Raw genomic sequence first — 27,000 nt, forward strand, 5'->3', positions numbered from 1 at the left:
GGCACACCTGCTTGTTTCAATGAGGAGCAAATCACTTGGGAGACCTGGGAGACCTATATGAAATCCATCACCTGGGAGACCTATAGTTCATCCATGAATCATGTTTCCAAAATCCCCAGGTTATTACTTTGTTCATACAGGCCTGCCTCGTGAAATTGCTGTGTGTATTCAATATAGGCCTTTACAGATTTACGTTGAACAGTTGTATGTTGTTTACTAGTCTACAAATCACTCCATAGTCATGCACCTGAATATATAACAGTAGTGTTGTGCAAGTTCACACCTCTCATGAACTAGTTCAAAGTTCAGTTCATTTCATAGTTTTAAGGTGGGACGTGAAAATGAAAGACTTAACTTGTTTTTTAAAGAAAACGTTATCCATCACTACCCCTTGCCATAAACTGCACTTCAATTGTATCAATTCCTAAAATATATATATATTTTTTTTTCTTTGAATTATTGCAAATTTTTCAGGAGGACATCATTTGCACAGAAAGGTGAGATTTTTACTGTCGGAAACTTTATTAGACAGTGTGTAAAATTGGCCCCACTCCGGCCCTGGGTTAGGCTATATCGGAATTATAGCAAGCATTCAATTTAGACAGCGTCTCTCCTCAGGAGAAGGAAAACATTCCGTAACGTTGTAGCTAGACCTCAGTGGCGCCGGACCCCAGATAATATGAACGTGTTCACCGTTCAAATTCATTATTTGTCATTAAGTTGCCTTCAGTTCATTGTTCTCATAAAAATGAACGTGTTCTTTTGAACTCGTTCATGCACAACACTGTATAACAGACATGCTCTCAAGGTACACACCCAGGAGATCCCTGAGGTTTTATGACACTAAACTCCTAACAGTTCTAAAAGACAGGACAAAGAGACATGGAGAAGCAGCTTTTAGTTTCTATGCCCCCAACCTTTGGAATACTCTGCCAGAATACCTAAGACGGTAGAAACCTTTAAACATGCAGACATGCAGACATACCTCTTTAATCTTGCCTGTCATTCACTGTAATATTTATCTGTTTATTTGAAAATCTGTGTCTCTTTACAAGTGTAATACCTCCTGGTATTAAATGCCCCGTACAAATAAAGTTTGATTTGATTTGATTTGTTGTGGTATTTATTAGTTAGAAAGTTCAAACTGTGGTTTTGGGAAACGCTTGCATCGCATGGTTCCAACTATGTCAGGTGCTAACGTGGTTAGCGTACCCCAGGAGTTTAAAGTCACTTTACTAGATGACGTGATATAGGCCTTTAACTCGGAGACAACATCAACACGTTGACATTTCGTTCAGACAAACTTGTTGACCACCTTATCCAAATCTATGTTTGCAGTTGTCTCGTTTGACTTCCTCTCTCTTTCTCTTGTGGTTACCACATCTTTCAAAGTCATTATACTAGCTAATTCTGACTCCAGAATGTATTTTTTCTAGCCCTGGGCTTGGCCATGTCACCCATTGAACCTGCATGCATGTTTTTGGGAAGAAACTGAAAAACTGCAAATAGCCTCTTGGAAAAAAAGGTTTTATTTAAACTGAATTTGAAAATGAATCTCCAGCTTTATAGAGAGCTTGTGTTACACCATCCCATTCCATCTCAAACAGGCACCTGGACTTCCTGGACCTGCCTGGAGGAGCATGCCTTACACATCACACTCATAAAGCCCACAAACAATGATATTACTAAAATAACCAGTTTGAAGTTAATTGTCGTGGGTCTGTGAAGAAGAAGAAAAACATGAGGATGAGATGAGGATGATGAAATTAATCCAAAGCAGCACAGTGAGGGCAGGAGGATACAGTTTATTTCTTGTCAGGTTATTTCGGTATTGAGTCATCTATTTCTAAATAGCTCACAATCACATTCACAGATACAAATACACCTGCAAAGGATTTTAGCCAATCACAGTACTCCAGTCTCTCCTTTTCTTTCCTTGGTCTATTTGAGGTCTGAGTTTGTGCTTGAAAGAGCATCCAGATTAGGATCCTGCATAGGAACCCTGTTTCAGCTGCATGTGTATCTACTTTAATTTTATAGTACTATTTTAATTTCAACTTTCTGATAATCTACTACAGAGTTGTATTGCAAGGTCAAAGGGTGTGGTAGAAGACTATTTTCTGTGCAGTGGGATAAAGACAGAGGTATGATGTAAAGAAAGATACATCCTGAGATTTGAGACTGATTCAGTAACAGCAGTCTGACACTACTGCCGTTCCCACCAAACTATTATGCACAAATACATACAACTCTGCATCTAATACATATTATCTTACCTTATCATAGTAACCTCATGAGGACATTGTAAGCTGTTCTACAACCAATTCATTGAATGCTGGCTCTCTCAATTTGTATCCACCATTAATTCTATATATTTCATGTATATACCTTCTTTTATGTATTATGCATCAATTGTACATATTGACAAGTGCTGCTGGTTTCAAAAGCAGCCACTGATTTACCTGTCAGGTGGGGTCATCTTTGGCCAGCCAGGGGTGGGAAAGTTGTGAGGTCTGAGAAAATTAAAATGAAAAAGAGAGTAGGTCAGATTCAATACACAATGAGGCCGGAGAGGGTTGCCATTCTTCCTTATATATTTGAGCAAACGTCCGTACTGAGAGCTTAATGGAGGAACATCTAGTAAGGTTAGAGTTGTTTTGACTTAGGAACAGCATAAAAGCAAGGCTACTTATCATTTGCCAAATATATTTTTATAAAGGAATATTTTCCTATGTACTGTACTTTGCGGAAGTTGTGACAGTGCTGGAGGAAGTTGTTGTGGGAGCATCTTCATGCCATGTCTTCACTGCTATGCTGGGGCATGGAAGAGTATCTTCGTGAACCAAACTGGAGATGTCTGAAATACAAGAGTGACCATTTATGTGTTCTGTTCACACAGGGTGATTATTTCATGGATTTGTACCTCCATAATATTGGAGGATTATGGCCCAGGATTATGATAGCCTACATCAGGGGTCACAGGTCACCCACCTTGCATAGTGATGAGAAAGAAGATGTCACCTCCTTTAAGGAACTCCCTGGATGTAAGTTTTGCAGCAGGCATGAAGAGACCATACCCTCTTCCATTATTAACGTATGATGTCCAGAAGTAAAAATCTTCAGGACTTCCCCATATGCGTGGGTTGCCAAAGAATTCTGCATTTATTGGGGAGAAAACAAGAAAACTTTTTTTAAACAAACAAACAAACTAACTTTTTAGGAAATGTGACTGGATTAGTATGGTATGATAGGCATATTCACCACGAAGAGACAATGCAGTACTTGTTGTTACACTTCTTTGTTGGGACATGCGCTTCTGGATGTGAGGGTTCTGGTCCAGTAGTGTAAAGGTCACCTGTCTCCATGGACACGGCCATTGCAACCAGTCATCATTGATCCCAGAAACGAGGCGGACAAAGACTCCAAAATAGTCCTTGTTCAGTCGTACCATTAGCTGATACCTATACCCATCGATAGAGTAGTATTTTGGGCTGAGGAGAAAAGAGTTATTGGGACTTGTGTTTAACTTTTCCTCAAAGTTCCTGATCTGCCATGTCTGATGGGGGCACTCGGTCTCTGACAGGTTGATGTCGTCCACAGAGAAGCCACCGCTGGAGGACCCTGCTCCTTTGCGGGCCTCAAACTCCACCTGGAAGGTCTTAGTGGCGTCCAGAGGAACATGGTGGAGCTTCCAGTAATCAGCTGGGGAACCTGGAGATAAACGCAACATACATTAACATTTCTGATGTCTCACTTATGATCCAGTTAAGTGTGTGAAGAATCAACCGCTAGTATAAATATACTCAACCGCTAGTATAAATATACTCAACAGCTAGTATAAATATACTCAACAGCTAGTATAAGTATACTCAACCGCTAGTAAAAAATATACTCAACAGCTGGTATAAGTATACTCAACTGCTATTAAAAAATATACTCAACAGCTAGTATAAGTATACTCAACCGCTAGTAAAAAATATACTCAACAGCTAGTATAAATATACTCAGCAGCTAGTATAAATATACTCAACCGCTAGCATAAATATACTCAACAGCTAGTATAGATATACTCAACAGCTAAAAAAATATACTCAACCGCTAGTATAAATATACTCAACAGCTAGTATAAGTATACTCAACCGCTAGTAGAAATATACTCAACAGCTAGTATATATATACTCAGCAGCTAGTATAGATATACTCAACAGTTAGTATAAATATACCAAACAGCTAGTATAAGTATACTCAACAGCTAGTATAAATATACTCAACAGTTAGTATAAATATACTCAACCGCTAGTATAAATATACTCAACAGCTAGTATAAGTATACTCAACCGCTAGTAAAAATATACCAAACAGCTAGTATAAGTATACTCAGCAGCTAGTATAGATATACTCAACAGTTAGTATAAATATACCAAACAGCTAGTATAAGTATACTCAACAGCTAGTATCAATATACTCAATATTGGGGAAAAGGCCTCAGCACTTTGAGTACAGAGTGTGTCTTTGGTTAATTGGTTAATATCGCAAAAAATCTTGAGATTTGGATAACGTCAACAATTCATGAGGGTACTAAAGATAGCTTTACACAAGTACACAGCTAAACAGTAGCAAAACCGAAGCCCTTCTTGTTGGCACTCCACACCAGGATCAGTCATCCTCCTTAACTCAACTCACCTTCGACAGCCAGGTCATCCCCCTCTCCTCCACAGTCACTAATCTCGGAGTTAGGTTTGACCCTCACCTGACCTTTAATGACCATATAAAACACCTGTGCAAAACCTCCTTTTATCATCTAAGAAACATCTCCAAACTCCGCCCCACTTTAACCCTATCAGATGCAAAGAAGCTTGTCCACGCCTTTATCTCCTTAAGACTGGACTATTGTAATTCGCTTTTCTATGGGATCACTGGCAAGAACATCCAGATACTGCAATACATCCAAAACAGCGCTGCCAGGATCCTGATGAAGGTCCGGAAATATGAGCACATAACACCAATATTACACTCACTACACTGGCTCCCTGTCTCTTTCCGGATTGACTACAAAGTCCTTATACTGACCCATACATGCATAAATGGGCATGCACCTCCCTACCTGCAATACTTAATTACTCCCCAAACCTCCACCTGCACCCTCAGGTCTTCAAACAGCTCGCTCCTCCGCGTCCCCAAAACCAAGCTCCGCACCATGGGCGACCGGGACTTTTGCTCGGCAGCGCCACGCTTATGGAACAGCCTCCCTGACCACCTAAGGGCAACGCAGATGCTGGACTCCTTTAAAGCTGGACTAAAAACATTTTTATTCAGGAAGGAATTTCTGGCCTTGTGTTAAATCATATGTTAAAATGTTAAAAAGTTTCCTATTATGCTTATGTTATCTAATTTTTATTTTATTGTATTATTATAGTTAGTTTCTAATATGTTGGCACTCTGAGATTCTTCTGAATGAAGAGTGCGTTACAAATCAAATTCATTATTATTATTATTATTAAGTGTATTGTTTTCTATTTTCAAATGAAAATACATATTTTCTCCTTTTGAACAAATAAATGTATTTTGCGTGTATACAGCTTGTGCCACCTTTTAGACACATTTGCAATGACATCATAGTGGGTTACATTCCATGACACCCTATCATCGATGTCAGAAATGACTCTCAATGAAAACTTTATTCTAAAGCTATTTTAAAAGTTGAAATGGCATTGAGTGGTTGGGTTAAATGCAAAAATACCTTTTATCTGGCCCATGAATCTACGAGTTCCTTCAGTGTCATCCACACCATCAAACTCTCTTATCCAGATGTTGAGCTGGTCAGACCAACTCCCACTGTGGTAGTAGAAGAACTCAAGGCACTGGATCTTGCAGCTTCTTCTGGGGGTCATCCTCCTGGTCTGCAATCTGGCGGAGTCTCCCACGCTGCCTCTCTTGGTGCTGAAGTGCATGAAGAAGCCGGTGCCTGAAAGCAAAAAGAGAAAAATAATAAGTGATACGGAGGGACCCAATACTTTAAAGTGTATCAGATGGCATTCTCTGTGTTGCTCTCTCTGTCACAGGTCATTGAAACCAGTGAGATCACATATACCCTTACCCAGGGGCGGCTTGTCCATAAGGGCGATTGGGGCGACGCACTGGCTAGGAAAAAAAAAAAAAAAAACCTCCTGATGTATGAACGCAATATCCTTGTAAGTCGCGTAAATGACGACATGTAAATTTAAATGAATTCATTTTTTTTCTGTCGGATTCTACCACTAGACCGTCTGATCTGCCTCTGTATGTCATTGTCGAATCAGGTACCAGTCATTCAGTCAGCCTAAAGTCGTGCTTCAAATGGCCCGCCCCTTCTGGGGCGATTTGGGGCGAAATGAAAATCCATTTTTTTCACAAAACAGAGCTCTCAATGCATTCTCTATGGCTTCCGGGAGGGTGTCGCTACACGATGGTAGTCCTTCGGGGGATAGTAGTCCCTCACATTGCGCATGCTCAGACACAAACGGTTTACGGCATAAGGCTCAACATAATCGCGCATGCTCAGACAACAAAACGGTTTACAGCATAAGGCTCAACATCAACATCAACATATCTGGCTTGTCTTAACGCATAATGTAGGTTTATTTAACGTAATATTTAATAATGTTGTAAATGGTTTAAACGTCAACATATGGTGCTTGTCTTAACGCATAATGTGGGTATATTTAATGTTATATTTAATTATGTTGTAAACGGCTAACAGCATAAGGCTCTATGTCAACATATGAAACGAAACTGGGGAGAGACTTTTTGATCCTCCACCTCATCTGTTTTGTCTACTGTGTCAACATCTTCTTTGTTTTTTAATAAATGGTCATGTTTTCAAAAAACGGGCTTTCGTCGCTTTTCTCCATGATTGAAAACGGATCTGTCGTTGTGACGCATGCGCGCGCGGCTTCGCTGTCGACAGCAGTCGACAGTGTCGCAAAATGACGCATGCGCAATGTGAGGGACTACTATCCCCCAAAGGACTACCATCGTGCAGCGACAGAGGGCTCGCCCCTCCATGTCGTGTCATAAGTAATGAACGTAAAAGCCTATACGAACGTCATACAGATCGACAGAGGCATATTCTGTCAAGATGGCCCCTGTTCAGTGCAATAACTCGATTCGCTCTTTGACAGAAGCTCCTTTTTAGTCGGCGTACTAATGGAGATACATTGACAACAAAACAATTAGGACTTCCTAGACCAAATGTATCCATTCAACAGGTTTCTACAAAGGGAGGGAAATCCTACATCCAAGAATTGGAACGAAATAAAAGTCGTGAAGTGGCTAACGCGGTCTGTATTTCATATACCACTGTCCCTTTTCATAGGTTTCACAGTGTTTCACAGTTCGCTTCTTGCACTAACACTGAATAATTTTTTATGTGATGACTCATTTAGCTTTTGTAAGCCAATACTTTCAAGATCAGTCAATAAATATTGTTGGTTTTGACTTATGTTACCCCTTCTTTATGTTGTTACTGGACATATCATGTGTCCTGTTAAGCTATGTTACATCATACAACATTTGATAGATAGATAGATAGATGGATACTTTATTAATCCCGAGGGAAATTTAGGTCGTCCAGTAGCTTATACACTTAATTTAACTCACAAACATACATAGACAAATCACAGTAGAAAACAATACACGTGGATAATGAAAAAGTGGGATTATTTACTGTATGTGGAGCCACATCATGTTTGCTTATGAAGGCTCCTGGATGCAACTTTCTTCCATAGCTTTCCACCTGTAACTTGCTACTCTAGCTATGTAGCAAGAGGGGACATATTACTGTTGTGTGCTGCCAATAGTGGACAAAAAGGTATTGCTGTATGAGTTAATCAGCTAACTTAATGTACCTACTGAATGGGTCGCCTTAATCATAATAAAAAAAATTGCCCCCCCTGAGAATTTCTTCAGGAGCCGCCACTGCCCTTACCTCCTACCTGTCCATGCACACGTTTGCATCTGCTAAATGACTAAATGTGCTTTAAATGAATCTGCTAAATGACAAAATATGCTTTAAATTAATCTTTGATGTGATTCTACACAAATCCATTTGTTTTATCCTAATATCTGTAATCATATTAACAGCAAATTAACTTCAGTGCATCTTTTCTTCAGTACACATGGACAGAAACCTCACCCTGAGAGTCAGTGCCCAGGTAGGTGTGGTCTGAGTGGGGACCTCCATCAGCTCGGCTCACTCTCTGCCATCCAGCTGAACTCATCTCACGCATGCCCTCATCAAAGCTGAAGTGGTCCAGAAAGGAGATAGATTCATCTGAAAACGTTAACAATATGTATTTTGACTCATAAATATTGACACATTACATACATGCATACACGCATGCATACATACATACATACATACATACATACATACATACATACATACACACGTATACAAGCATACTTACACACATACATACATACATACATACATACATACATACATACATACATACATACATACATACATCCATCCATACATACATACATAGGTACATACATACATACATACATACCTAAATATTGTTATAGGTCTCTCTGAGACATGATGAGCAATGTCACATTACTTACTGCATTCGTACATCCTGTTGAGTTCTTCTATATCATAGTGGCTCATATCAAGTCGCTGTCCAATCACATCCTGGAACTCAGGTAGTTTTGTGATGATGGTTGATCCATTTCCATTGGTGAAGGCATCTTTGGGGTAGTGCATGATGGACAGGTAGTCATAAGGTGTACTCATGGTGCTGTTGGTGTCATTTGTTCCAACTTCAAAATTGTTCTCCTCCCCTTAAGATATTCGATTAAAAAGACAATAAACAAATCAAATCAAATCAAATCAAACTTTATTTGTACAGCGCATTTCATACCAGGAGGTAACACAATGCGCCTCACTAACCCAGAGATACATAATTAATTAGGTATTAACCACACTGGCACCGTAAAGGAATGCTCAGCATGGTTATTGCAAACTAGGAGACAGCTGCTGGGGGTGGGGTGGGGTTACAGACACTTATGAAGAGACACAGATTTTGCCAGAGATAAATAAACAGACCATAAGTGATTTATGACATTGGAACAAACTGTTTTCACACAGCACACTGTTCGCAGATTTTCAGTATATTCAGTGACTGTTGATATACGAAATACTGTATGCACCCAGGCAAATCAAAATACTAACCTGCTTTAATGTTCTCCCAGTTGATTGAGACATAATTGTCCCGGTCATATCTGGACTGCTCATGCCAGAAGCCCAGAGCATGCATGAGCTCATGTTCCACTGTAGCCACAGTGTCACAGTTAGGGCCAATGGACAGATCCTGTGCCAATGAAGGCTGTCTTCCCACCTCAGACCAGCATCTGCAAAAAAAGGAAAATATGCTAAATAGCTTGTGTTGTGTTGTGTTATGCAGCCAAATATATATGGACATATCAGACTGAGGCATACCCTATTCCCCACTTCAGGGCAATGTGTTGTTCAAACCAGAATTGCTGGGGCCTGAAGTCGATGCACGTTTTCAACCTGAATTGCTCAAAGGCTTTCAGGATGACTCCTTGGGCATTCATGTCTACAAATGAAAAACAAGTTGTCATCCCACTAAAGAAAGGTTATTTTTATTTTACCAATTGCTGGTCTAGTAATGAAAAGTTTATTTGAACAGCTGCACTTTGTAGTTAGTTACAGGCTACTAAGCAGTCTATAATGTCTCCCTGAGCAAATCAGAACCAAGAACTTATATATTTTTTATTTAATTTTCTTTTATTAATGCCCTTTGGCACTCCTCCTATTATGTGCTATACAAATAAAGTTGACTTGACTTGACTTTGATCAAACATACACTTTGTGACAAAAGCACTACTCAACTAATGCCATTCAGATACATTTTGGTGCATTGAATAGTAACAGATATATGGGACTTGTCATGAAATGATGTCCATCTCTTACCAAGGCTCAAGTATAGGCTATATGGGACAGGCAGCGGCCAAAGGGTGCGAGCAGCAGAGATGGATCTCCTCTTCCTGGTCTGGGGGCCACACAGTCAAAAGGAAATCTGAGGGTTTTTTATTTCAGCACAAAGGCCACTACAAAAAATACTACAAAAGTTCGGTAACACTTTACTTTAGGGAACAAATGTTAGCCATCAACACATAATTAATTGATGCCTGTATTAGTGCCCAATAAGATCTGCATTAAGCACCAGTAATCATTGATTAGGCCAGTATTCACCAATTTGTTATTCTCACAAAGGTAATTTATTCTTGGTACATCCTTAAAACCAGCTAGTTGGTCTGAACTTAGGCTTCTAAAACTGATTGTTCCAATCCTTGATTGTGAGTGCTAAAGGCTAAATCGCGTTCCATGCCGTTGTAAAAAGGATTTTACAACGGCATGGAACGCGATTTTGCCGTTGTAAAATCCAGCATTACCTTTCAAGTTGTCCTCATAACATTCTATGATAACATTCCATATTACTGCGCATCGAATGTTTCAAAGAAAGACAGACGTTACAAAGTTACAAAGTAGCAAGCAACCTGATCGTAAATAGAATGGCAGAATTTGTTGTGAATTTTGATTTGCTGGGTGGGCTGACGTTTGACGAGTGGTGGGAGACTATTGACAGAATGGAGGAGAAAGAGCTTAAAAAGACCAGGCATGCAGAGAAAACAGAGGCTGAAATCGAAGCGTTGGCAAAGGCAAGGAATGAAGCAGGCACTATAATAATAATAAACACTATATTAGGCAGACGATGTGGGCCGTCCGCTGTTTTCAATCTTGATGCGCAGAGAAAGCGATTGAAATGGACTTAAAGACAGTCACCAAAAGCGACCTAAATCAAATGCTGCGTCACTTTTATGCCACCGTGAAGAACGGCAAAGGTGAGCCTTACGGTTTGAGCAGCTATATTGGCTTACGAGCTGCGCTGAACCTCACCTTAACGACCCACCCATCAGCAAGTCCTGGTGCTTCCTAAACGACTCTGAATTCGCCACTAGAAACAACGTTTTTTTCTGGAGTGATCAAGCAACTTCGCAGAGAGGGCCGGGATAAAACAACCCACCACCAAGCCTTATCGGAGAGCAACCTGGCGAAAAGAAAGCACTCCGACGCACTGAACCCCAACACACCTGTCGGACTTGTGAACAAGGTGTGGTTCGACGTACAGCTCCATATGGGACGCAGAGCGAAAGAGTGAAATCGTCAACTAAAGCCAGAGTCGTTTGCCATTCGCGTAGACGAGAATGGCCTAAAATACACAACGCTGACCTTCAATGAGTGCACCAAAAATCATGGCACAGAGGTAAATAAAGAACGACTGTCTGCGAGGATTCATGTACCAACTGCCGGGGAATCCACTGTCCCCTGTTGCCTCGCTGGAGAAGTACCTGTCCCTGTCCCTACTGCCGCCCAATCCACCGGCCTTTTATCTCCATACAAAGCGGACAAATTACGCAGCAGATGTTGTCTGGTAAGCATTAATCAAACTGTTCACACTGCACATTTATCTTTCACATTGGACTGCCATGGGATTTTTTATGTGCACTATAGGTATACCAGGAAACCAATGGGAGTACATTTCCTTGGCTCGATGCTTCCTAGGATACGTAAAGCAGCGGGGACCGCGATATACACCAATCACTGCTTGCGAAGCACCACCGTACAAAAACTCGCTGACGCTGGCCTAGAGGGGAGAGAGATTATGGCAGTGACGGGACATAGGTGCGAGTCGTCACTGAAATCGTACTGGCGTCCAAATTACAGCGAGAGGAAGGATTGGAGCAACATCCTTGCAACATCATCTGGGACACTGAAGCGTCAACATCAAGATACCCCTGTCGCTGCACCAGCAAAGAGGAGCCCGTTTGAAAACTATTTCAACAATTGCACTATTAATGGCGATATACAAAATAATGTGAATAAATAAGCACCCCTTCTTTTCGCAAAACATGGACTCGCGGGGCTTATTGCTTGATTACCAACATATAGCATGGATCAAAATAGAAGGTTTATAGCCATTTAATATACTGTCTGAATATGTCACTTAGAGTGGCAGAATATTTTATTAAGGATGTAGCAAGAATACATTATATTTATGAATGTAGACTTTATTAGGCACTTATACAGACACATGTTAGTTATGTGTTAATGGTTAACATATATTCCCTAAACTAAAGTGTTATACCAAAAGTACTTTTTATGAATGTACCGGCGCATGCTAGTGCAAGTACGAGGATATCAACCATGCTATAACTCCTTACCTTTGTAACAGTCTGGGAAAGCACAGGTGATGAACAAAGAAAATAGAGAGAGAGAGAGAGACAGAGAGAGAAAATTATGATTTGAACACAACTTACATCATAATATGACAATACTAAATACACATGTATATATACAATTATTAACTCACTTTCTTGATGTCCCCTTCAAAGAGATGTAAACCTGTGGAAATGTTAACAGTTGTTATCATTCAGATTATCAATAGTGGAAACCCTTGTAAATTCACAATGGATAATTTAATCAGAATCAGAATCAGAAAATGTGTGTGTATAACTAAATGTGTCTTTCTGTAAGTTGTCTCATGTGGTAGTCATAACCTTCATTTATCTTGGAAATGTCCAGGTCTCCATCTATTTCTGTACAAAGAGCAGAAGAACGTTATTGATGAAAGCAATCTGCTATATTTACTATACTTCTACATTTAAATAAACAGAATTCAGAGGTTTTTAAAGATAAAGATTGTTATTCAACACACCATACCTGTGACTCGTGGTTGAGGCTTAAGGGGGGAAATAGGGTTTGGTATTAATTCAATTCAATTTAATTTAATTGATTTAACTCGACAAATGTATCACAAATGTTTTACCCCAGTCTTTTCACTACACAGTCTGGCGAAAAATAACAAAGTCCATTTTTGTTTTACCTACCTGTGATGCACCTGACAAAAATGTCAAGCTCAACAACAGTAAAAAAATAAAAGGAAGCATTTCTCCTGGACACAAAATAAAATGTCCACATTAATTATTATACATTGCTTTAAACTGCATTCAGTAATTACATTCTGTTTGTATATGGTATATATTGAGGAGGAAAACATACATGTATATCCTTACCACTTCTTGGTTCCACTATTGACGAGTAGACTTGAGTGAGGAGCTTTTTGAGATGGGTTAGATGCATAAATCAATGTGTAGGTGACACCTACCATTCCACTACCACTTCCTTACTGAGAATGTGTGAACAAAGAGACCATCAACACGAGACCACAAACGCTCTTAATGTCATCTGCAGTTGCACTGAAGTTCCAGCTCTGAAGTTCAGTTATCTGCAAAGCCCTTCTCTATCAGTGCTGTCACAACTGATTGATTGATTGAAAGAATAACCTCTGTCAAGAAGTCATCAACTGAACTAAGTTAACAAAATAGAATAATAAAATCAATAAATAAAAACCTAAATCCTTCGAAGCGTTAGTCCTTTTTCTTTTTTCTTCACTGTCTCTTTCCACATTTGAGAGAAAACTAAACTCTGCGTTACTTAACACATACACAAAGGTTAGATCTGCAATGTATCTCACTTGAAAATGTGATGTTGTCTTAGTATAACACATATCTTTCTCAGGAAGTGGTGAGCGGTATAACCTTTGCCACCGTTGAACAGTGGAGGTCCATAAGACAGGTGTGGGGTTTTTCTGTGGGGATGATCAGAAGATGCACAAACAGACTTGAGTCTCAAGCTCACTCTTACAAACCAACAAAGCTGCTCAAAGGTCTTCAGCCGCAAAAATGGGTCAGTGGGGTACTTCTTGGCAAGCAGGGTTGTGCTTACAGGAAAGATCTTATTTTCCTTTGTTCTGGGTCCTGGGTTTGACATCTGAGAATGTATGAAACCTTTTCAAACACACCGCATCGTCAAATGTAAGAACATGTGCATGATAATTAATACGTTGAAACAATTAAAATTTATTTTGATTCTTAAATAAATTCAAATAAATTGCATTTTGTATCCGGTAGTTCAATGATGAACTTCAATACTGTGTTAGACCCAACTTTGTTGTGAATATTCATCATAAAAATCAACAAACCATCTGTGGAAAATCTGTTGAACTTTAAAATAACAAAAAATATGCTTGAATTCCACGACAGGTTAGTGCACGTTCAGTGTATAGTCAATCTCAGTCCGTGTGTGTGTAGTAGTTAGCATTAATTGCAAATAGTTTGTACGTTTTGACTTATTTGCAATGCAAAGATCCTATTCATTCCACACAAGATAAGTTGATCTGATGCATTTTCACTGAAGATGAAAAGCATTGTATTTCATTCCTCCAGGTAGAAATCTCACCAAGTACATTTTTTTAAAGAACTATGGTCTACACATGCTTGGCTTTACACTCTAATTATAATTCTGAAACAGAAAATGAAGCTGCCACAGTTTCCATAATAAAAAATAAAGAATTGAATATGAGAACTATAACAGGCAAAGCTGGTCAGAATCAGAATCAGAATACCTAGACAATCAGAAGATGTTCTTATGAAATATTTTACTTTATTTTACAGCAAAATACTTGGTAACTGCCTTGTGTATCATCCAATGCTATATTTCAATTAGCTTAGTTGGTAGTAACCAATTGTAAATTGTGAGCTTCCACACCAACATTTCTGAAAGTGGCAACATTTATCAGGCTGACAAGTGATGAACTGAGAGTGAACCCACCACTGTGAACCCACTATGTACATTTGAACCCAACAAGTACAACGTGGCAGCTAGTGATGTCTGACACAAGATTATCATGCAGACATCGCAGTGTTAATACAACCAGAACAGTGCATCACAAAAAGTTAACTAACTTTAAAAAAGGATTAGAGTACACCTGTGCTGCCACCTCTGCTATGAACTTTAGGGTTCACATTTAGAGTGTGTTCATGCGTCGTGCTTTCACATCCTTTTCCACTGTGGAGAGAGCTGAGGGCTCGAATGTGGTTTAAATGCAGAGGCATTGCTCCAGATACACACATGCATGAACAAAACATATTTGAATGTGTCTGTGTGTGTGTGCGTGTGTGTGCGTGTGTGTGCGTGTGCGTGCGTGTGCGTGCGTGTGTGTGCGTGTGCGTATGTGTGTGCGTGTGTGTGTGCGTGTGTGTGTGCGTGCGTGTGTGCGTGCGTGTGTGCGTGCGTGTGTGCGTGCGTGCGTGCGTGCGTGCGTGCGTGCGTGCGTGCGTGCGTGCGTGCGTGCGTGCGTGCGTGCGTGCGTGTGTGTGTGTGTGTGTGTGGCTGGTTCTGCACCGGTGAAATGTGTGTCATTCTGCATGGACTATATGTGGTCAAAACTGTGTTTGTTTTTTTTTGCCTGGAAATGTTGTGAACCCATCCCCCTCAGTAATTTGTAATCAGCTTCATCTCAACCACTCAGAAGCTTGATAACCACCAGAGTTGTTCAAATGCAGTCTTAAGTCTTAGTCTTAAGTGCACTTAGATGACCGGTTTGTTTAGAAGTCTAAGTTCACAATGTTCCCCTTCGCAGAGCGACTTCCATTAGCTCCTTTTCTTAGCTCCTTTCATTTCCCCATACATGTTCACCCGTAGTCCAATTTCAATTCAATTCAATTCAACTTTATTTTGCCATGTATACAGATACTAGGAATTTTATTTGGTATTCTCCATGCAGGCTATAGCATCACAAATAGAACAACAAGACAACACAGAACAACAATACAAGGACAGATAGTACCAGTATGAGCAAAATAATAAATAAGAATGGAGGTAGTGCAACAATAGTAATGTTAAATAAAGTTAAATAAAGTGCCATAAAGTTCATGTGTAAGAGCTATTTAGGAGGGCTATTGCTTGGGGGAAAAAACTGTTGGGGTGACGTGATGTTTTGGTCATGATGGCCCTGTATCGCTGTCCAGAAGGGAGACGGTTAAAGAGACTGTTGGCAGGATGTGAGGGGTCTGCCGTGATCTTCATTACTTTCCTGAGGGATCTGGAGCTGTGAAGGTCCTTGATGGAGGGAAGGGGGCAGCCGATGATGCGCTCTGCTGCCCGTACGACTCTTTGGAGCCTGGCCTTAGAGCGGGCCGAGGCAGAGTCATACCAGACCGAGTGAGAGGATGTAAGCACACTCTCAATGATAGCCCTGTAAAACTGCACCATGATGGGGGGGCTGACCTGTAGTCCTCTCAGCTGCCGGAGGAAGAACAGGCGCTGCTGACCTTTCTTCAATAATTGAGTGATGTTATTGTCAAATTTTAGTGTGTTGGTGATGGTTGTGGCTAGGAACTTGAAATGCTCTACTACAGTGACAGATGAGTTGTTGATGACAAGTGGAGGATGTGTCGGAACCTTTTTTACGGAAGTCCACAATCACCTCCACTGTCTTGTTGACCACCTGATTAACTCCACCATCGCATCCCAATGCAATAGCGCACCCCTCACAGACTTTATTAATAACACATGCGTCCGCATTCAGCCCTTCTTCTTTGTTGAACAATGCAGAGAACCTCTGAACCTGCAAACCTGCAAACCTGCAAACCTGTGTCTGCATTCTGTGTGTGCGCAAGTGAGCAATGCAAGTGTTTTACTTGTGTGTATTTACTTTGAGTTTATCATTGTTTGACTGTATGGGTTATAAAAATGAGCTAGAGGCACTCCCCTGCATCTTTTTATCTGTTTATGTTGCTTGGAGTGGGAGGTGCATTATGGCATAGAGCAGGGGTTCTCAAACTTTTGCAAGCTGGGCCCCCCCAAAGCTGGTTAGGGGTAGTTGGGGCCCCCCATCCCACATCCCCCACACCCCCGCCCCCCCTCCTGACACGTCAAGGTTAGGCTATTGTTATTGTTAGGCCCATACAGACCATTATTATAACTATTTATTAGGATTCCTCCGTCAGGAGGAACCCTATTGTTATTGTAGGTATTATTAGGATTCCTCCGTCAGGAGGAAACCTATTGTTATTGTAGGTATTATTATTCTTGTACCATGGGAGTCAATGGCAGCCCCTAGAACCGTATGGTAACTTTTTCTGAAATTTGGCACACTCATTAAGGACAGTCCCTTCTTTACTCACACCAAGTTTCATGTCTCCCACTAGACCACACTAGCGCCACCAACGGGTCAAAGTTGGACTTTTGTTAACACACACAACTTTTGAACGGTTTGACCGATTTTCAAAAATGAGGTACCATTGGATTCCTTGGATCAAGACGGATTCGACGTTCAATGGCGCCAATTTTCGGTTGTATAGATTTTCCGCTATTACCGGTTTTATCAAACTGCTTTGAAAGCCTACTCTTCCTACAATTTTTCTCAAATCCCATATGGTAACTTTTTCTGAAATTTGGCACACTCATTAAGGACAGTCCCTTCTTCACTCACACCAAGTTTCATGTCTCCCACTAGACCACACTAGCGCCACCAACGGGTCAAAGTTGGACTTTTGTTATTACTGTAACTTTTGAACCGTTTGACCGATTTTCAAAAATGAGGTACCATTGGATTCCTTGGATCAAGACGAATTCGACGTTTAATGGCGCCAATTTTCGGTTGTATAGATTTTCTGTTATTCCCGGTTTTATCAAAAAACCTTTGAAAGCTTACTCCTCCTACAATTTTGGTCAAATCTTCTTCAAAATCACTAGAGAGGATCTTCAGACCAAGCCTCACAAAACTTAATCAACAAAATTTTGATCCTCACAACCGTTTGTCCGGTACAGCCACTCAAATTCAAATTCACAGGAAGTGAAGTAATATCTAAGCAAATCTTTGAGATATTAAGCTGAGCATCAGTGGTACAGGGGTAGAGAAGTCTTTTACTAATCAGAAGTTTGTAAGTTCAATTCCCTGTCAAAGCGGCCTTTAGCAAGACACTTCTTTCTTTTCTTCTTTCCCTTCTTCACTCTTCTTTCCTTCTTTTACTCTTCTTTCCAAAATTGTGAAGAATATACATTTTCCCCTGGTTTCGCAATCTTTGGAGGAATCCGCATCGCTGCTTGCAGCTATATTTATTATTATTCTCCTGCAATGGGAAGTCAATGGCAGCCCCTAGAACCGTATGGTAACTTTTTCTGAAATTTGGCACACTCATTAAGGACAGTCCCTTCTTTACTCACACCAAGTTTCATGTCTCCCACTAGACCACACTAGCGCCACCAACGGGTCAAAGTTGGACTTTTGTTAACACTGTAACTTTTGAACCGTTTGACCGATTTTCAAAAATGAGGTACCATTGGATTTCTTGGATCAAGACGAATTCAACGTTCAATGGCGCCAATTTTCGGTTGTATAGATTTTCTGTTATTCCCGGTTTTATCAAAAATCCTTTGAAAGCTTACTCCTCCTACAATTTTGGTCAAATCTTCTTCAAAATCACCAGAGATGATCTTCAGACCAAGCCTCACAAAAAATATAGAATAGAATTTTGATCCTCACAATCGTTTGTCCGGTATAGCCACTCAAATTCAGCAGAAAAGCCGCCAACCAGGAAGTAAAGTAATATGTAAGCAAAACTTTGAGATATAAACCTGGGTGACATTGGTACAGGGGTAGAGAAGTCATTTAGTACTCAGAAGGTTGTTAGTTCAATTCCCTGTCAAAGCGTCTTTTAGCAAGACACTTCTTTCTCCACTCTTCTTTCCTCTATTCTTTCCTTCTTCCACTCTTCTTTCCTTCTTTTACTCTTCTTTCCAAAATTGTAAAGAATATACATTTTCCCCTGGTTTCGCATTCTTAGGAGGAATCCGCATCGCTGCTTGCAGCTATATTTATTATTATTATTATTATTGTAATTATTATTATCAGTAATAGTAGGCCTATTAGTAGGCTTTTCATTATTATCACCATCATTATGTTGTTATTATTATTATAATTAATGATTATCGACCAATTATTATTATTGTATTATTATCATAATAATAATAAGTGTTATTATTGCTATCATTAGGATAGTGTTATTATTATGGGCCTCTTGTGATCTTTACAAAAAACATCCTACAGGTCTGTGATGGAGATAATTTCCAAACACTGTTAATGACTTAAGAATATAATAATCAAGTGCCTTGTATTATTAATTACCTTATATGAATCATGTACTTATGTAAGCAGGAACATGGCTTTTCTGTGTTTCTGCGTGTGTGTAACTTAGAATATTAGGTGCCACTTAGTCTGCACATGTACAAGAGCATGTTTAGACCAGAGGTGATAAGAAGGTTCGAACTGTGCTTCTTCCGACCTTGCAAAACTTCCATCCTTGCCTCGGATATCAGAAATCCACCACGTGGTTATCTCGCTGAACGCTCAACTTCTGTCTATATAAACCTTGTGCGATGTGTTTATCAGGGCTTCACTTTCATACTTGTTTTGTGAGTGAGCCCAATTGCAATTGTTGTTTGTCTAATAAATATACTTATATGCAGCTCCGGAGTCCTGAGGTAAATAGGGTGAATTTTCACCTATCAGTCTGTCAATGTGAGACATGAGCCTGCTTTGCACTGCAAAGGTCCTCAAATCTTGGGGCAATGTTTGACAAACATATTTTCAGGTCATCCTCGATCTGTGCGCGGTTGCGGTATTTAGTCTTGAAAAGCCTGCCTCGCACAAATATGTCGACGCGAAAAGGAGGAGCATTTTTAAGGCTATGTCGCAAAGCTGATCATTGCTATCCAGAATGACTAAAGAGGGGAGATGCTTAGTCTACTGTCACTCTTTAGCTGCTCTTTCATGTCTATTGACAGCTCGTCTGCTGAGCAGAGAAATGGATCCCTAACTCAGGCGAATGAACGGTAGTACTCTTTGAAATAGGACTCAAACTGATTTCTGATATTCGGTGTGATACAGTGTCATTTGATATAGGTATTGCGCTGAGTTTAGCTCCTATCATTATTCTACACGTCTTGCGCGGCCGGCAAAATCAGTGTTTCGGCAATTGTATGGGGCTTGCCAAGCTTAGCAATTCTATGAGCAACATAAGATGCCTCCAGACACTGCTTGGAGACAGTGCTATGCTTGGAAATGGTGGTTCGTTGTTGCTGGAGGCCATCACGTTTATGTTTAAATAGGGTGACCAGATTTTGTGAAAAGAGTTTGTGAAAAAGAGGACACTTCGTCGCGCGGGGGGGGGGGGGGGGTAGTGTATAGCATGCGACCATGTGAATGCATACAGATGTCACAAATGAAATGACAAAAATTACACAAATGACTATATGAACATCTATTTATTGAACTTTAACAAAACTGCAAAGTGCAAATGTAAAACAAATCTTTTTTGTGGCATTTAGTCCAGCGCTTCTTTAATGTGTCTTGTCCATATATTAAAGCAATAATGATAACAAATAAAAAATTCAAAATAATAAATACTTTATATAGCCAGATATTCAAATAAGAAAAATTGAGACACTTTTCAGTCCTCCTCATATATTAAAGCAATAATGATAACAAATACAAAATAATAAATAATAAATAATAAATTCTTTATATGGCCACATATTAAATAAGAAAATTAAGAAACTTTTCAGTCCTCCTCATGTGGTTGGGCATATTTCTCTGAAGACTGAATCTTTCCCAAGTAGGTATGAAAGTCCTTGCAGGTCATGTGTTTGACATTGTACTGGGTGCACAGAATCCCCTTCAGCACTTGAGATTTTTTGAGCGGTCACCGAATCTGGGAAAATCTTTCTTAGCAAACCAGATGTGCAGTCCATTGATCTGTAGCTGTTGTGATGCTTTATTGTATGAAAAGCAAGGGTACCCTCTGCATCCGTAACAGAAGTGTCTGTTTTACTCACAAAAAAAGTCTGTCACTTTACTTGATGAGCTCTCTCCTCTTGCTGCAGTTTTGTGTTTTGCAGAGTGCACGTGAGCTTCCAAATCGCTGCCACCTTTATTTGCCATTGACACGTAAGTGCCTGCTCTGCATGTCATGCACTCAGCTTCCGAAGCATCACGGCCGAGGCGAAAACATGGGTATTTTTTTTTTTGTTCGTCCGTGAACTTACATTTACGTTTCGGCATGGCTGCAGATGTCATGTGCTGTAAACAATGCAACTAGTGGAGGAGGCGGCAAGGTGCTCAGTGTTGCCAGATTGGAAATGGTTAAGTATCGTACCAAAGGCTCAAAATGTTCGTGTTTGGAGGATAATTATTGTGTATCTGGCAACACTGAGATCGGTCGACCAATGACTGTTCTCTCTACAGTCAGAGCTCGCGCAAGAAGGTGGAACGTAAGGGAGATACCATTTCCAAAACGTGTAGGGGCGTAATAACTAGTTTGTGAAAGAGCCAGAGAAACACAAATATCCAACAAAGCAAAATCCCAGACGTTTTTGGAATCCCTGCCGGACGCATTTTTTAGGTCTCGAAAAGAGGACATGTCCGGGAAAAAGAGGACGTCTGGTCACCCTAGTTTAAAGAAGTCCACAGGCTTCTCTTTCTGACTTATACGAATCAGAAACGTGTCCATGTTGTGTTTGTTTGCTGATACAGTGTGTGTGAAGTTAATAAAGTTCTAATTTCGACATCATGTTCTTGTATGTGTGGTTGTGATGGATAAGGCTGTGCTAGGCAATGATTCCTAACAAAACGAACTGTAGGCTACACAATGTAGACAGGGACAGCACAAAATAGTATTCAAGTGCTGGTGTTTTATTTGTTGCAACACGGTGGATTATCAAAAAATGTAAAGGTAGGTGTTAAGGAGAAAAGGGCTAGCTGCAGTTGGAAGAAGGTAGCTAGCTAGGCTAGCTCACGGGCTAGAGATTTTTTTAAAGACTGTGGAGCAAATTACTCCTTAGAATAGGCTACGAATAGACCTACTGCAAGTGCAGCAAGGTATTACTAAGTAAGGAGTGAGTCTTTAAAAAGACTGTTTATAAAGCAATGAATATCTGAATGATAGAGGAAACAAGAGAAATTGAACAAACTGCAGAGTGTCGTCTCAGGGTGAGTGCTTACCATGCCTGCGTTTTTTTTTTTTACTCGAAAGCTTGCAACTCGCGTTCAAATGATAAGACTTCGTTTTGATTGGTGGATCAGGAGCATTTTATTTGTTTGGGTCAGTCCAGCCCCTTGCATTTCGCCACTGAGGGAGCTTTCACTAACCAGTGACAGGTCGGCGGTCGTTTTTTTTTTTCTCCGTATGTATGCACTTCTTTATTGTGATTATAGTGCTAGCAAAAATAAGGGCCTAATGTATTTTCTATGGCCTAATGTGAGTTAATTTCCCTTAATTTCTGATGACCTATGGAGTAAAGATGTCTGGGGATACTATTTAATTCAGATATCCCTCGGTTCCCAAACTGGGGTACGCAAAGTAGTTCAGGGGGTACGCGGGGAGAAAATTTCCGCCATAACGGAAAATGGACGGAATTCGCGGAATGTACCCTATGAAACAGAATTGCAACTTTCAGACGGAAACATCATTTTGTGCATCAAAATCGCCCAAATTCTCCTGTATTTTGCCCTGCAAGGCTGTATTTCTTTCTAATAAACACAACAACAATCGCAACGATGAACAAGCATTAATGAAAAAACAAAACCACTGAGAAAATGTCACGACTGTGCTGACCTCCGCTCCGGCCACGCCCCCCTGTTCAACGGTTGACACACACACCTCCGCTACAGCCTGTAAAATGTATTTGCTCATCCTCCCAATCGCCTGCAAATAATGTTTTTTTAGTCTTCTGTTCTGTTGATGGCTGGCAAACAACAACCTTAGAAGGTTTGGGATACTTGTGGCACATATTATTCACTCATTTTAAGTCATCAATCTACCTCAGGGTGAACAAAATGAGCCGAAATGGAATAAAACGGAATTCACCTAAAAGGGGGGGGTACGTAGCTGGAGATTGAATGTCTGAAGGGGTACGGGACTGTAAAAAGTTTGGGAACCACTGCAGTAATCTATTGTGGTATTGAGTACTGTGGGCCTAATGCATGAAATGTATTCCCCTCCTTGGGTCTTCCCCTTAGAGACCACACCCACACCTATCTCCATACACACATACAGTAACTCCAGTAAACAGAGACTCAACAGACTTGATCTGACTAGACTCCTGTGTTCTCTTCCATTACACTTTACTCTAGATTCCATGGCAGAAGTACAGTAGCGGTAGAAAGCTGCCAGATAGGAATTCAGATCATTTAAAAAATGTAATAGTTGTATTCTTGATGGTCCTGATAAGAACAGGCCTTTAGTTGCACAACAGGTTATGGCACATGCTTCACTTGAAGCCTAAAGCAGTAGTTTTAGGATATTATTATTAGGATATTAAACCACGGGTTATATATTGATTATGCTCAATTTCCGCAGCCCTGCGGTTAATACTTGGGTGCGTCCGATACACGGGAATGTACATTTCACCTCCTGGTAGTTTGTAACACGCACAGTGTTACTCTGCCCTCTTTGGCATATACGAAAAGCAACATCAGATAGTTGACACATTTTCATTCACACTCAGTCACATTCAGTCTTCCATAATGATAAAGTAAGAGGTGTTGTGTATTCCTACCAGACTGTATTTAACGGGATGCTATGGAGCGCGAAGAGGTGGCTATGGCTATGAACTATCCTAACTGTCTGTAGTTTAGGGAACCATCTTAACAGTTGATAGTTGGTAGTGTGTTACATATTAACTCATTTCGATATGAAGTGAATATGAACTCGTGTTAATATGAAGCTGCACAGGCACCCAAAGGGTTTGTACCTGTCATAGCTTTGTAATGATCTAAGGTATTTCTAGCTTAGGGAACCATCTTAACAGTTGGCAGCTGCTAGCGTGTCATGAACTCATGTTAATATGGGTGAATATGAACCTGTGAATATGAACTCATTAATATAAAGCTGCACAGGAACCCTGAGGGTTTCTACTGACCCCCTAATGGACAGTGTACACGTGTATTTCTTGACAAGGCAAAGGATACGGAACCGGCAAAGACAACGGCAGAAGCCAAAGAAGCACGTACACTGACATGGTAGAGAAATATCCCAAGATTTTACACAAGTATGACTCTGCACAGCATTTGTATTTATTGTGTCATCAGAGATTAATGCAAACATAACCAAAGAATAGCAAGAAAATACTGACACATTTTTGTTTTGCTGAAATACTGCTCGCGCTCTCGTGTCATTTATTACAAGCTAGCTGAGGTAGGTTTTCAAGGTTGCAAACATCCAAGGCTTATTGGAGTGAGAGATTGACGAAGACTGATCAAAAAATGTTTTCTTGAGATTAATTTATTTGCATGCTAGCCTGAGATTGAGGTTGATTACATCTGGAAAAAATGACAAATCTCTGTGAGACAAAGATGACACAGATTAGGTTACAGCCCAGCATTCTTTCATAAATAACATTGGCAGGAAAGCTCATGATGAATAAACTAGCGAGTCGACAACTTTCCAAACACAGTCAAACATCAAGCAAGTGCAACCCAAGACATAGCAAGACAGCAAGGATTAGGCCATACAAAATCCCTTCCTTTTTTTCTTCCTTTTCCCCTTTTTCTCTCTTTTTTCCTCTCTTTTCTTCTCCCCCCTTCTTCCCCCCTTTTCTCCTCCCCCCCCCCCAAAGCAGTCTATTATGCACCAGCTTTGGCGCATGCTCCTCCAGGCAGGTCCAGGAAGTCCAGGTGCCTGTTTGAGATGGAATGGGATGGTGTAACAACACAAGCTCTCTATAAAACTGGAGTCTATGAGGTTTTCTGTCATTCATATTCAAATTCAGTTTAAATAAAACCTTTTTTTCCAAGAGGCTATTTGCAGTTTTTCAGTTTCATCCCAAAAACATGCATGCACTCCCGTAGGTTCAATGGGTGTCATGGCCAAGCCCACGGCTAGAAAAACACATTTTGGAGTCAGAATTAGCTAGTATAATGACTTTGAAAGATGTGTTAACCACAAGAGAAAGAGAGAGGAAGTCGAAAGAGAGAACTGCATACTTATTTGGATAAGGTAACCACTGTAACCTGCGTTGTGTTTGCTGCTCTTTAAGGACTGGAACACTCAGGATGGCTGAAGATGTTCTTTATTCTGGACAATGGGTCATCAAATATATATAACAAATCAGTGTGGGCATTATATGGTCCGCCTGCAGCAGTTATTATCTTTTCTTCCGCTATATTAATAACAGTGTGCTCTAATTCATAACTTATTACTAAAATATACACAACATACAATTTCGAACAATCTTCATTCAACAGTTAATCGCGCGGAACAGCGCTTATCCCATGGTAGACACTCCACTCTTGTGGTGATAAGGTTTGTATGAATGAAACGTCTGTATGAAATGTATGAAAAGGCCTATACCACGCTCACTTTGAATGTGAAATTAAATAGAACCTTTTTTAATAACCCACCAATCAGTTGTATGTCTACATTAATGCAATTTATTGCCAAATTGTAAATGTTTCGTCATTATAATGCAGTTTGTTAATACACTGTATTTCTTCAATTAGCATGTTGAAAATTAAACCTTTTTTGTGTCTTTACCTTTCTCCTATGCGCAAATTGGTATTTGGCAACAGCTTGCGTGTGCGGTAGCATATGTGTTTATTCTGTTTGCAGAAAATAAAGAAAACACACACGCACTAACAGACATAATGAACTTTGAATTAGTGAATTAGTGAATCAGTGATTTAATTTCCCACCAAACAAACAAAACTAAACACGATCTAGGCCACAACCACGACATGACCTTTCGACAGCTGCGGCCTACTTCAGACACAAACAGGTTTGTTGGTAACACTTTCTGAAGCCTTCCTTTATAAGGCCCTATAAGGGCATTATAAGGGACTTAATAATGACTTATAAAGTAGCTATAAGTCATTGTAGCAATCCTTGTAACTATGTACAGTATAATGTCTTCACAATGACTCATAACCATATTTATGATTCATTATCAGTTCATTATAAATTGTTACAATTTAAGACGGAATAATGCATTATACATGTGTGATCATTAGTCTGACAGAGACTCTGCTGCCCTCTGCTGGACGGGTTGTTGTATCTATATTTTTACAGATGGAGAATGTACTGCATAATGTTTATTCATACACTTATTAACAGTGTCACGTTTCAAACGTAACTATTTACAGCGCAAGTGTAGAGTGTTGCAGTGCTGGTTGACCTTCTAAAAGTTTCTCCCATTTCCACACAGATCTCTGGAGCTCAGCCAGAGTGACAGTTGGGCTCTTGGTCACCTCTCTTACCAAAGCCCTTCTTCCTTGGCCGGGTGACCAGCTTTAGGAAGAGTCCTGGTTGTTCCGAATTTCTTCTTTTTAACTTGCACTCTCACATTTAAGTGCTGTTTCTCTTACTGCACATCTTATCCTTGCTGACTCATACACACACAAACACAAGCAGTCATTAAAAGCCAAAGGTTGCAGATAACTGCCACCTGGACACAAATTGCTTCCAGTAGATTGTCTGTTCATTTAGGAGACTGTTATCTGAAGCAACTTAAAGCTGTGCAGTGCAGACACTGTATATATAGAATATGTTAATAGTGTGAAAATACAAATATTAATATGAATAGAAGTAGTCTTTAGAGGAGGGTATGTGTCATAATTGGAGTAATGAGGGGTCATAAAGGTCATAAAGGGTTATTAATATGACAAATCGGATGGATGGTTAGTTTTGATCTAGCTTTGGGTGACAGCTTGCTTGTCATATTGGATGGATGAGACCGGCCCTCTGCCCTTTCTCCCCCCTCCACACAGGCAGTTGACCCCCACAAATGGTGTGAATCATTTTGATAGTAAGGTGTTATCTGAGAGGGTGAGATTTCCCGGCGTAGCAATGGTGTTTCTGACCAGGATCTATCCTGTTGGCATAGCAGGGGTCAGGATGACTGGCTGCTCTAGGCGTGAGCACGGGGTTGATAACAGAAATTTGGTGGTGAATGATGTCGTAAACCGGTGTTACCCAAGTAAACCATATGGCTTATCAAAAAGGGTGATGAATAATAAAAAAAAAGCA

General features: G+C 40.2%; 1 protein-coding gene across 1 annotated transcript; it reads right to left on the bottom strand.

Annotated features, from left to right (window-relative positions):
- Positions 1 to 1,511: 1,511 nt before the first annotated feature.
- On the bottom strand, positions 1,512 to 11,210 carry LOC122128500 (meprin A subunit beta-like). Its single transcript, XM_042709143.1, has 13 exons — positions 11,167 to 11,210; positions 10,558 to 10,651; positions 9,986 to 10,064; positions 9,488 to 9,608; positions 9,221 to 9,399; positions 8,611 to 8,829; positions 8,174 to 8,311; positions 5,696 to 5,965; positions 3,262 to 3,711; positions 2,992 to 3,156; positions 2,743 to 2,857; positions 2,463 to 2,513; positions 1,512 to 1,720 (listed from the first exon to the last, which is right to left on the bottom strand). The coding sequence occupies exons 1-13, from the start codon at positions 11,208 to 11,210 to the stop codon at positions 1,600 to 1,602; spliced, it is 2,046 nt and encodes a 681-aa protein (XP_042565077.1). The 3' UTR covers positions 1,512 to 1,599.
- Between the last annotated feature and the right edge of the window lie 15,790 nt (positions 11,211 to 27,000).

Source organism: Clupea harengus, chromosome 11, assembly GCF_900700415.2.
Source record: "Clupea harengus chromosome 11, Ch_v2.0.2, whole genome shotgun sequence".
In the NCBI taxonomy this organism is placed as follows: Eukaryota; Metazoa; Chordata; class Actinopteri; order Clupeiformes; family Clupeidae; genus Clupea; species Clupea harengus.